At 37.4% G+C, this 12,961-nt stretch overlaps 1 protein-coding gene across 1 annotated transcript in view; it reads left to right on the top strand.

The window, feature by feature from the left end:
• Positions 1–12,406, top strand: part of atp7a (ATPase copper transporting alpha) — a 44,557-nt gene extending 32,151 nt beyond the window's left edge. Inside the window, exons 15-23 of the mRNA XM_006632628.3 lie at positions 5,336–5,530; positions 6,471–6,653; positions 7,208–7,418; positions 7,653–7,799; positions 7,888–8,030; positions 8,378–8,581; positions 9,397–9,514; positions 10,115–10,217; positions 10,865–12,406. Coding sequence (XP_006632691.2) covers positions 5,336–5,530; positions 6,471–6,653; positions 7,208–7,418; positions 7,653–7,799; positions 7,888–8,030; positions 8,378–8,581; positions 9,397–9,514; positions 10,115–10,217; positions 10,865–11,135 — 1,575 coding nt within the window. The 3' untranslated portion in view covers positions 11,136–12,406. The remainder of the gene's footprint in view (positions 1–5,335; positions 5,531–6,470; positions 6,654–7,207; positions 7,419–7,652; positions 7,800–7,887; positions 8,031–8,377; positions 8,582–9,396; positions 9,515–10,114; positions 10,218–10,864) is intronic.
• The last annotated feature ends 555 nt before the right edge of the window (positions 12,407–12,961 follow it).

Below are 12,961 nucleotides of genomic sequence, written 5' to 3' on the forward strand. Positions count from 1 at the left end.
ACCTTTCAGTGAGGTAAAATTATTCAAAGAAAAAATAAATCCTTATAAAAAACATTTTTCTCAAAAACACGTGTGACACGTTAAAATTATTGGCATCCCTAGAAATTCCTATTAAAATCTAGTTGACATTCTCATTCATATTTTACCTTTTTTAAGCACACCTGAGTCTTTAGGAACTCTTAAGTGGCCATCCATGACTTCCTGTTTCACTTGGGTATAAGTATGAGATGGCACAAGCCAAACACCTTTAGTCATCCATCAACATGGGGAAGATCAGAGAATACAGAAATGAAATGAGACAAAAGGTTGTTGACCTTCATAAATCAGGCAATGGCTATAAAATAAAATAGCTTAATACCTGAAAATACGCATCTCCATTATTAGAGCAATAATTAAGAAGTTTCAAACAAATCCTGGGGTCACCAAGTCTCCAAAACTACAGTTAGACGCCACCTCCATGCCAACAAACTATTTGGAAGGTTTGCCAGAAGAAAGCCTCTACTGTCGTCAAACCACAAACGTAAGCACCTGCAGTTCGCTAAACATCACTGGAACTTTGATTGGAACCGGGTTCTATGGTCAGATGAGACAAAAATAGAGCTTTCTGGCAACAAACACCAGAGGTAGGTTTGGTATCAAATGAATCAGGGTCATGCAGAAAAGAACCTCGTCCCCACTGTGAAAAATGGTGGTGGATCTGCGATGTTGTGGGGCTGTTTTTGTTCCAAAGGCCTTGGGAATCTTTTTAGGGTACATGGCATCATGCACTCAAATACCAGGAGATTTTAGATCAAAATCTGGCTGCCTCTGTTGTGCTTGGATCTTCCGACAGGACAATGATTTAAAGAATACCTCCAAATCCACACAGAAATTGTTCACTGACCACAGAATCAAGCTTTTGCAGTGGCCATCCCAGTCCCCTGACCCATTGAAAACCTGTGGGGTGAGCTAAAGAGGAGAGTCCACAAGCGAGGACCAAGGACTCTGAATGATGTGGAGAGATTTTGTATGGAGGAATGTTCTCAGATCCCTTTATATGTGTTCTCCCACCTCATCCAGCATTATAAGAGAAGACTCAGTGCAGTCATTTTGGCGAAAGGAGGGTGCACAAAGTACTAAATGCAGGGATGCCAATAATTGTGACACGTGTTTTTGAGAAAAATGTTTTATTTTTTAAGAATTTTTTAAAAATCATTTTACCTTACTGAAAGGTTAGATTTCTCTCATATTTTCAGTGTAAGATCAAGCTGATAAACAACAAAGACATTTCTTCATAGCCTTTTTTGCTCATCTTTACCAGGGGTGCCAATGATTCTGGAGGGCACTGTATATGTAAAGCCTTAACTTTGTGATTTGAATCTGCACTAGCTCAATTCATTGTGTTCAAAAAGATGTTCCTAAAAGCAGACATTTTGCAAGATGCAAATTTAAACTTAATATAAACTAAAAGCTTTAGTACTTCCAAAGTATAGTATTTCTAGAAACAAAAAGATTTTTAAGATCAATATATATCTTAGATAAATTATACAGTGCTCTATCAGCCTCTGTAACAACTGTCATAATATGACAACCTTTTAGTCTACACAGTGTAGTGGTGTTAGGATTTTAATTTACTGTAACAATTAAAAATTGGAAGACTAAATAATGAGTGTACTTTGATGACTGTTGGGAATCAGTCAAACAGTAATTTACTGTCTCCCACAGTTTTTAAATAAACAGTATACAATTTATTTATAAAACACCCTAACATGCATGACAAAACAACAAATGCAATAAAATATATTTTCTGAAACAATCTGCTGTTACGGAAGGTTGATTGTTCGCTCAGGGATTACAGAAATTTAGAGTTAACTTCAGATGTTAAAATACATTCACTGTGACATGTTATAGCCTACCATGTAGGTTTTATCATTCTCGTACACAAGTAGATGTACATTTACTGTCATGAACTAAACAAGACTCTTGAGTTTTATACCCAATAAATATCCATTGGTCAAACTTTCTCGATGAGTTCAAACTTACCACATCTCTCATTCAGGATTCAACTTATATTGCCCGGGGAAGGCGGCACACCTGTGCCTTGTATGGAGTGCATTGTCTTCTGGGCGTTTTACATCACAGATCTCCGATTCTCCCATCTTAGTGTGGTCCAAAAGATCTTTGAACTCTAGGACACCCTTTTCTATAGTACCATCCCTCACAATAGGTTCAATGTTATAATGCCTTTAGAAGCTATCAAATGCTAGAATTATAGTAATAGGCATCAAGACTGTATTAATGTTCCACAAAATGGGATAACATCCTGTTTTATCTCATACATCCTTATACACAGCATCCTTGTGGTCCATAAAAACATAACTAGCTTTGAAAAAAATCGCTGGATAGAAAATTAATTCGGCCAGATCTGTAAACCGATTCCTGAAATGGCTTCAATTTTGGAAAGTTTATATTTATATTTCACATATTTGCAGTATACTCTCTCCGAATACTGCTCCAGCGTTGTGATGTTCCCAGCATCCCAGTGTGTATGCCTCACTTGTACTTCACACTGTTTTCACCATGAAAAAAAAAGATATTGAATCTAACACTGCTTTACCTCTTTCAAACAGGGACGTTGGATGTTGGTTGACTTTGTTAAAGAAATAAATGTCACAAGCACCAAATTTTTATGTTATTTGTTCGCTCAGGCTCCCTTTATATACACTAGGAACCACATGAAAATCTGATATAAGTAGCAGATAATCTGAAAAAGGGTGAATACTTTCCATGTTTAATCGTGTTAGAACATTAATGTTTTTTGTTCAATCCCACCTTTTTTGTGTTTCAGGTCAGCATAACTACTGGGACAAATTAACTTAAAGTAAAATAACCTAGTCTAAAGTTTGTGTGTGGTCATACAAACCTTACACCTACTGTAGCAATGATTGCTTCAAGTCATCACATGACATCAACTGACATTTGGCATGTTCTTTTCAGATGTTTTGACCAGCCTTAACTGAGCCACTTTGTTGTTGCTTAGTGTATTTTATGACTTCAATTTCTTCTTCAACAGCTAAAATGCTTGCTCAAATTCAGTTCTAAAGTGTCTTCTTCCTGATGAACTTCTTTGTTAAGTGTTGTGTATGTGTTGAGTCATTGTCTACCTGTTAGGTGAATTGCCACCAAATGCATTTGGAGGCATTGGTTTTGACATGGGCAAGCATTTCTGTACACTTCAAAATTCATGCCCAAGCCATGTTGCTACCTCCACCACGCTTCATGGATGAGGTGGTATACTGAGGATCATTAGTTATTCCTCTCTTTCTCTTTATTGCCTTTCCTTCTCTTTAATAAAGGTTTATCTTCATCTCCTCTGTCAATACAACTTGGTTCCAGAACTGTTGTGGCTCATTTGCACTTCCATGCAAATTATAGCCTGGCCTTTGTTTTGAGTGCTGATGAGAGGTTTACAGTATAGCCTTTGTAATTCTCCTATTGACATCTTCAGTGCACATTGAATTGAGATACTTTCACACCTGCACTCTGGTGATTGTCTGTAATCTCTTTCTTATGGATGTTATTTTAGGTGTTTTGTTCACAGCTCTAATGATGTTTCTGTCAACAACTACTGTCATTTTCCTTGGATAACCTGGTCTTTTTACTTTTGCCAATTACTTACTCTTCCAGTAGTTTCATTTTCAAGACATTCAAGACATTCCGTTACCAATTTTGCTAAGTTAAGTGGATTTCTTTTGCTGTCAGCTCAGTCTTCATTTTGGTTGGTCTTCTAACTTGAGATGCAGGCCCTAAATATATACTCAAAAGACTAGAACCAAGGCTGTACGTTCACAACTCTTTTACGTTTCCACAAGTAGTGTTACATGGAACACATGAGCAATTAGAAAGGTCTGTCAGCCAATTGTCATTTATGTTCACCTGAAATGGAAAGATCAAACACAACAAATTACATTATTCTAACATGGTTAAACATGTATGCAAAATTATACCCAGAAACAAAAGTTAAATTCTATGTTTTTGCCTTATATTAAATGTTTGATCCATAATATAAATTTAATTTGCACACAGCAACAATGACAGATTTTAATTCAATGTCCCAATACTTATGGTTTTTACTGTATTTACTCTTTCCAATAATCTGAAAATGCAACTTAGACAGATACTGTGCAAGTTACATTACATGGGAAGTAATATTTATAATACTATTTTATAAAATAATAGTATTTTATGGGCTTATCCGGAAATCAGAATCTTCCAGAATTACAAAAAAAGGCAGAAAAGGCAGTTGATAACTACATGCTTGTATTCTGTCATGTACCAACTCAGCAGTTCTGGCCCACGGTATTCAATCCATTATCTAGTATTCTTTTCCACAAAAGCCCTGTCTCCCCATCCCTTTGTTTAATTTGTGACTTTTTGGCTCTGGATCCACCATTCAAATGTGCATGGTTGCTGCTGTTCTCCCTCACTGTAGCAAAGAAATTGAAGTTAATGAACTGGAAAAATGAGACAAATTTGGCACTAACTAGCTATATCTTTAGACAGAACATGCATGCATCCTTTGAAAGATTCACAGTTTTCTTACCACACCTTTACGTAAATTAAGATCTATGTGAGGGAAAAAAAAGTACTGAACATTTCATACGTGTGGGGGTGCAAATTAAAAAGAACTTTGAGATAAAGTCGTGTAAAGGCACAGTTGTGTATAAAAACATTTCAAAGACTCCAAAGATCTCTTTGTGCATGACGAAGGTGATCCTTTAGGAAGTGGAAGAAACCTAGACACTGCCTAGGCCATGCTACCCATTCAAGCTTGCAATTGGCCATGGAAGAAACTGGTTAGAGATACAACAGTGAGGTCAAGTGCCATTTTAAAAGAGTTACAGAGTTCAGTGGTTGAGATAGGAGAAGATGTGCAACATTTCTCTCTTTTGTTTACATTGGCTTTTGCTGTAGATTTTCTTATTCTCCGAAGACTTCACTTTGATTGAATTCAGATTTTGAATAAAATATTATTTAAAGCCTGAAAATTATGTGTGCATAATTTTAAAATTCACAGATTGGGACTGAATGCATTTTCCAGGCAATGCATGTGGTAACAGAGTAGTTAATAGAAAATAGAATAGTTTGTGAATAAATCAATCTTTTTCTGAACACTGTAAAAGTATGTTTTTTAGCTAAATGTATGCAACACGGTATGTCTGCACAGTATGGGTTTTGTCTTGGCTGCTGTGCTGTTTGTGGCTGTGATGATGATGATGATTTTTGACCAACCTAGATAAAGTACTTGATGGCTTCACTTTTTCAGTAACTTTACCTGTTACTGTTGTTTGCCCAGGGATACAACAAGAGCATCTCACAGTCAGAGGTGGTGATCAGGTTCGCCTTCCAGGCCTCCATCACCGTGCTATGCATCGCCTGCCCTTGCTCCCTGGGCTTAGCAACGCCAACTGCTGTGATGGTTGGCACTGGTGTTGGGGCACAGAATGGAATCCTCATCAAGGGTGGGGGACCCCTCGAAATGGCACATAAGGTATGTAGCGATGAAGTCATCCTTAAATCAATGGGGAAGGATGTGTAGGTTAAAGTATCTGTTGTGATAGAATTAGCCAAGAGTCTAATGACAGAACCCAAAATTCTAATGGCCTCAAGAAGGATAATAAACACTAAGGAAAACAGGATGGAGAGAGAAGCGAAGAGTTACAATAATAATAGTTGAGTTAGAGATGTTTGTATTTGTATGGTACTTTTCATCCTGAAGGATCACAAAGTGCATCACATATATAGTATGAACTCCATTTAATCTATCACTTAATTATAGCTCTGTATGACACATGGCAGGAATCCTGTGTCAACAACCATTCTATATAGTAGGTCATGGAAAAGAAGTAAAAAAAACTTAATTCCTTTGGTGTCAATGTTATCCTGCTGTTATGGGATCTTTAGTGACCATGTAGTCAAGACTTCAGTTTAAGGTCTCAACCAAAGGAGAGCATCTCCGACAGCACAGTATCCCCTGTCACCATACTGGGGTATCAGTTTAGAAATTCGTCTCCAAAGGGATGTTCACCATGTTGTAGCAGCAACATGGCTTTCCTAGCAGTAGTTATCAGGACCAGCCTGGTTAAACTTCTGATTTGTTAGCATATGCAAACGTCACATTTTTCATGGGTAAGGGTTAAGCTCTGAAGCTGTCGGGTCAGAGTGCACTACTAGTGAGATCTTGATGTTGCTTCACTTGGGTTAGCAACCTGCCATGCATGAACACACTTATACATAACAGAAGTTATCGATGTCTGTGATACAGGATACACATGCAGAAGTGAAATTTTTGTTTCTAAAACTAGTGGCGAGAAAAAAAAACGTAAAAGAAGGTGTCTCTTCTTATCTGAAAAAAATACAGCTATTGCTTACGAATGCTGCCAGTCTGTCGGTAAATTACCCATTAACCTCATTGTCTGTCTTCAACACAGATCAACACCGTGGTGTTCGATAAAACTGGCACTCTCACATATGGCACTCCGAAGGTGGTTCAAGCCAAGATTCTGGTGGAGGGGAACCGGATGCCCTGTTCCAAGCTGCTGGCCATTGTGGGGACTGCTGAAAACCACAGTGAGCATCCGCTGGGAGCAGCCATCACTCAGTACTGCAAACAGGTGCGGTGCATACATACGCTTAATTTCACTGACTAAAGTTGTATTTGTCTCAAGAACCTTCTTGGCTTTTCCTGCTCATTTATTTTGCATTCTGTTAATACGGAAGTAACATAAATCAAGGCTTCTTCCAGCAGACAGTAGAGAAAGGTATCAAATGATATCACTCTGTGCCTTTAGTATTTTAAAATATTTTCAAGTGCTAAGTTACCTGACATTATTAATAGAGCAGATTCGGAGACAAAAAATAGTCCATTTAACGCTTGTGACAGTTTCTTGAAAACTGCTGGTCAAGGCTGTATTTGTTTTATATAATTGTGTTTTATAATTCCCAGCCTTGTGGTTGAGTGGCTCCAACTTATAAGACCTTCCTGGCCTTCATCTGAAACTAAAATGGTTTTGTCATTACAACACAAAAAAAAAAAGACTTTGCAAGGAAACAGGATTAACTTCAAAATAATAACCCACGAATTATTAGAAACTGTTAGCTGTTACAAATACGAACATGTTTTCAGTTGGTGTACAGTTTTTTAATGTTGTTTTATCTCTGAATGAAGGAGTTGGGGACAGAGTCTCTGGGAACTTGCACAGACTTCCAAACTGTGCCTGGCTGTGGAATCCGATGCCAGGTCAGTAATACGGAGAAGCTGCTGAACCGCTTGGATAGCGGTGAGGAAGAGAAGAATTGCCAGAATGCACCTCTGGTGCAGATTGATGGCAGGAGCAGCACTGTCAAGCACCCTCTCAATCTGGACTCTGAGCCTTCATGTAAGTGGATACTGCACTGAGAAAACATTAAACAGTTGTATTTTTCTAACAGTTTGTATGAGACCCAAGCCAAATTTTATTAGCTCTTAATTGAATCTCAAAGTGAACTTTAAATTTCACTAAATTGAATCTTGTCTGTTGAGGACATAAGTCATAATGCAAAAAACAGTGAAACAGAGAATGTCATGTTCAAGCAAAAAGGCAGGTATTTATACATCATCCTCCTTAATGTAGCCATGGGACAGTCCAAGCCCTACACAGTCCTGATCGGAAACAGAGAGTGGATGAGGAGGAATGGTCTCCAAGTCAGAAGAGAGGTTGATGAAACCATGATTGAACACGAATGTAAAGGGCGCACTGCTGTCCTCGTGGCAGTTGATGGTAAGTCCCGGCTGTGTTTCAAATCAATGCTTTGACGTCTGTTAGAGAAAACCTTTAGCCAAGGGGTTTAACTAGTTTTCCTGTGCAGGCTTGCTTTGTGCAATGATAGTCATCGCAGACACTGTGAAGCCTGAAGCAGAGCTGGCCATCTGCTCTTTGATGTCAATGGGTCTGGAAGTGGTTTTGATGACTGGGGACAACAGTAAAACTGCAAAGGCCATAGCAGCTCAGGTAGGTCATTTCACTATTTTGATTTTTTGTTTTACTAATTTTATAGGTGCCGCTAATGTTTCATTTATGTTCATATTCCCAAATACCTCGTCTGCCATTGTGCGGTAAAAATCACTAGAAATCAAGAATAAAGGTCACAAACCAAAATGACAGTAGCATTGTGTGCACAAATGTGCACAAAAGACTAAACCAAAAGCTTGATTTAATTAGATTTTTTTAAATGTATTATAATGACTTTAAATTCAACTTGTAAAGAATCAGAAGGAAATATTGTCTTCCTTGTTGCAATTGAAGGCAGAGCATGGTTCCAAGCATGGCAGATTTTAAGTGGTCTCATCTTGTTACAGGTGGGCATCAGGAGGGTGTTTGCAGAGGTGCTCCCCTCTCACAAGGTGGCGAAGGTGGAACAACTGCAGAAGATGGGCAAGCGAGTGGCCATGGTTGGGGATGGAGTGAATGACTCCCCTGCTCTGGCCATGGCAGATGTGGGCATTGCCATCGGCACGGGCACCGATGTGGCCATTGAAGCAGCAGACGTTGTACTAATTAGGGTAAGGAAGTGAGGGCGAAGGGGACCGATACTCTGTAATACTCCTCACTGTTAAGTGTTTATGAGACTTGATTAGCACATTAGTTTCTTCTTTGTCCTAAATATATTCCCAGTTTGTTGTATCAAAACCTGTTATGAGTGCATTGTCTTTTGTGTGGAATGTTTCTGCCATGTGGAGATCTACACAGAGTTTATCTTGGACTAAGTGCATTTTTAAATTAAAACAACTGCATACTGTAAGGTCTTGACATTTGTAAGGCTCCAATACAGCGAATAGTTGCAAATAGCCAGATTCGCAAAAAATCTAATTCTACCCTACACCATTGCATAATGTACTAAAGTATATGGCATGGATGGTAAACAAACATGATAATTAAAGTATTAATGCATTGAATTAAGTTAATTGTAATAACATTGATCAAGTAAAAGAAGAAATAGTAATCCCAAACTTACTAACGGGCTAAAATAAACATGAATCTCTCCTCTGAATCCAGCCTGCACTTTCTCCTCTGCCTCTGTGATTATCATGCCAAACAACAATTCTCAACAACAATGCTCTTCCATACCAGACCCCATCGTCCAGAACGAATCAATAATAAGCAAATTAGTGAATGTTAAAGTCACAGATATTGAGATGCTACTGTATTGGGAGAGTTTTACATTCAAAATTTAAAATTCAAGAAAACCATTTGCAGTCTCTTTCCCCTTTTTTATTTTCCACAGATAATGAAAATGCATCTTTTTTTTTTTTTAAATGTAATATTAAGGTAGTAACCTTCTGCCTTCTCAGTACTATTTACCCTTTTACATCCACAGAATGATCTTCTGGATGTGGTTGGAAGTATTGATTTATCTAAGAAAACCGTCAAAAGGATTCGGATCAATTTTGTTTTTGCCTTAATTTATAATCTTGTTGGAATTCCCATTGCTGCTGGTATGTATGCATGTATGTGGAATGTCTTTTGAGTGATGCTGCTGTTCTTTTATTTTTATTTTTTTATTAATTAGTATTATAAAATGATATCAGGATACTTGCAGGGATCATTTATATTGGTCGTCATTTACATTATTTTGTACATAGATTTCCCTTGCAAGAATAGAGTTAAAGATCAGCTACTGGGAGCAGTAGTTCATATATTTGTATCAATATTTTTCTTTTCATGAACATTTTCTTTGTAACAACAATATATAGAATCATTTACATGTAACTCCAATAAATAAACCATCACATCACAAAAATCAAAACTATACAGTATATTATTCTCTATCGCAATTCTCAGTTCTGCAAGAAATGGCATTTATCCACCGACAGGCATATTTTACACACAGTAAGGATATCTGCTTAAACAGCACTTTATCATCAATATTATCAGTACCTCAACAAAATGTTTACAGTTAATTTGTTCATGGCATGCAAGGATGCAAGGATCATTAAGAAGCCCACTTTTTTAATTAAAAAATCTACTGTATCCTAGCCCACCTTCCAAAGCGTGTATGTAATATCTCGGAGTAATATCATGGAGTATCTCCACAGGTGTGTTCCTCCCCATTGGACTAGTTCTTCAACCCTGGATGGGCTCAGCTGCTATGGCTGCTTCATCTGTGTCTGTGGTGCTGTCTTCACTCTTACTCAGATGGTGAGTATTACCTGCTAGTAGTGCTTCAGTTCTATCATGGACGACTGGTCTGGTCTTTACCGAGGCCATTAAAGTATTAGCAGCTAAATGAGGTAAGCTTGGGAAATATCCAGGTAGTGGAATTAATAGTAATTGTGTGAGATGAGGGCCTGTAAAGTATTATAAGCACTTGAATTTTATTCACATTATTGAAAACACCTAGAGAAACTCGCTGTTCATTTATTTAATATGTATCCATGATTTTGTTAGCAGAAGAAGGGCACTTAATTTAAACATTCACTTTAGTGTGTCCAAGCAATACCTAAGTCTTTGTATATTACAAAAGGACTTTCTGTGCAAATCACACAAGCATATTTGAAGAATTAAGAAATCTTGTGCTTCAGTATACCACAATACATGAAAATAATCTCTGAGGTAATGCATGCCATTTAAGTTATTCACTGTGTAAACTATTATCACTATTTTTACGTATTATAGAGTGGACAGGATGGTAGCATAAACAATAACAATATTAGGGTAATCAAAACTTTAAAAAATGTCAAAACAATTAAATTCTAAACTGAAGGCTGGGTATTTTTAGTACGGTTTTAATTGCACTTGTAAGCACAGCTGATTAAAAAAAGTTTTTTATGTCTTGCTTTATCAAGTTACACCAAGCCAACAGCCGAGAAGCTGGAGTCACGGCTTCGAGGCAGAATGCAACACAGCCCCTCTGACATCAGCGTCCACATTGGCATCGATGAGTGGCGGCACAATTCTCCCAAGCTCAGCCTCTTTGATCGCATCGTGAACTACAGCCGAGCCTCCATCAGCTCCCTGAGGTCAGACAAGCGCTCCCTCAACAGCATGGCCATGCACGAGCCCGACAAACACTCTCTGCTGGTGGCTGATGGCCGCTGCGATGAAGAGACTGCGTGACAGCGCCAGGGGGACTCTGGTGCCCCAGAGCTCCACTTCTCCACATCCTGCACATCTTGCTTCAGGGAATCGGACATCCAAGCAAGGGGCGCAGACAGTCATTCCATGGCTTTCACTCCATATTGGGAATAGTGCTTTGATTATTTTTCAGAGGCACTTCAGTGTCAGGTGTTTTATGTTATATTGCTGTGTACAAATTTGAATTTTTAAGCATAATTTTTATATTTTTTTCTAAACTTATGTTGAGTGATTATTAGCCTTAAAGTACTGCTGTACTACATCAAAATATAAATGCACCCAGTATGTCCTTCGTGAAAAAGCACATGCTGGGTTCATATACAGGCAGCAGGTGCACGTATGGAGAGAGCACAGACACAGGCTTAGATGGAAAAAGTGAACACCCGCTTAGTGGCAATTTCTAACAATGATTTTAAGATTTTATAAAATAAAATATTACAGGATGCCTTTTTAATTACTTGATTAAGGAAAAAAATGTGAAAACCCCAATAACTAAGATCTAAAAAATGGTGTTACAAAGTTCAGTAATATTAAATATCATATTCAGTTTATCTCGTACAAAATATTGTTAAATATAAAAAAAAACACATTTTAACATGTTTGGTTTGTAATGTGCACCACGTCACTGGCCTTGCAGACTTGGAATTTATTTTCAAATGTAAAGTGAATGTGTTCACCTTGGTGATCCTCATGTAGTAATACTCCATGGCCATATAGCCACCATACAGTTAAGTAGTATACTTCTTAGTGCAGGGGTTGTACAGGTCACATAAGAGTAGCATTTACAGTGTCTGAGTGTTACACTTGTAACTTACTGTACTTTGTGCCTACTGTTTTCTTGCTTTTCACAAGCACCAAAAAAATTAAAATGCCTATTCTGTAACTATTGCAATTATAGTCATTCCAAAGTTGCAGACATCAATCAAAGTGTATATAATCGTTTTGTAGGTAGATTCAATGATAAATTATTCTATAAGTCCCTTTGTAATCTATAATTATTCTATAAGTCCCTTTGTAATATTTTTTTCTTATATTATGATTTATAAATGCCAAAACGTCATCTACAAATAGCTATTTATTCATCTGAATTACTAGTTATAATGAAATTGTTAAAAAAAAGTTTCTATATGCACTGCTTAGTTATTGAAGGACATTGCAAATAAACATTGCATTTGAAAACAAGTAACAAGTAGTTTGCTTGTGTTGTCTGAAATACCACTGTTTGTGATTAATAAGTAAAATTTTGACTATCATTATGCGTTGCTGACATTTTATGTTTACTTCATTAAAAAGTTATTGTACAGGTTGTTCCTTAAAAATACAATCTAAGGAAAAAAATATTTTTTTCTATGAAATGATGTGATTCTTGCACTGTGTAGCATTGCTAGAACACCACAAACACTGGACTTCACATGGAGAAGGAGAGGAAAAATGTTCTAACAGCAACCATGAATAAACATTTATACCAAGATAAGTCTTCTGTAGTCAACTATTCCAACTCATGTTAGAATAAAAAATAAAAGGTGATTCTAAATTTATTAGAAAAAGAACAAGGAGAACTCCAGCCCTCATCAAGAGTTGCATTGTCCTCAGGATTTCCATCCACCAGTGATGTTCACTCCTTATATTTACATAAGTCAAATCATAAGGTTGCCTTTCAATTGCAAACTGCTACGATTGTCCTCTGTTCCCCCATGATACAGAAGGCTTCTATACCAAAGACCTGTCAATCTAGGACCCACTATCAGCTGCAACACAAAGCATACAATGAAAAACTGAGCCATTTATTCTTGTGTAGAGGTTTAATG

Source organism: Lepisosteus oculatus, chromosome 8 (assembly GCF_040954835.1).
Source record: "Lepisosteus oculatus isolate fLepOcu1 chromosome 8, fLepOcu1.hap2, whole genome shotgun sequence".
Taxonomy (NCBI): Eukaryota; Metazoa; Chordata; class Actinopteri; order Semionotiformes; family Lepisosteidae; genus Lepisosteus; species Lepisosteus oculatus.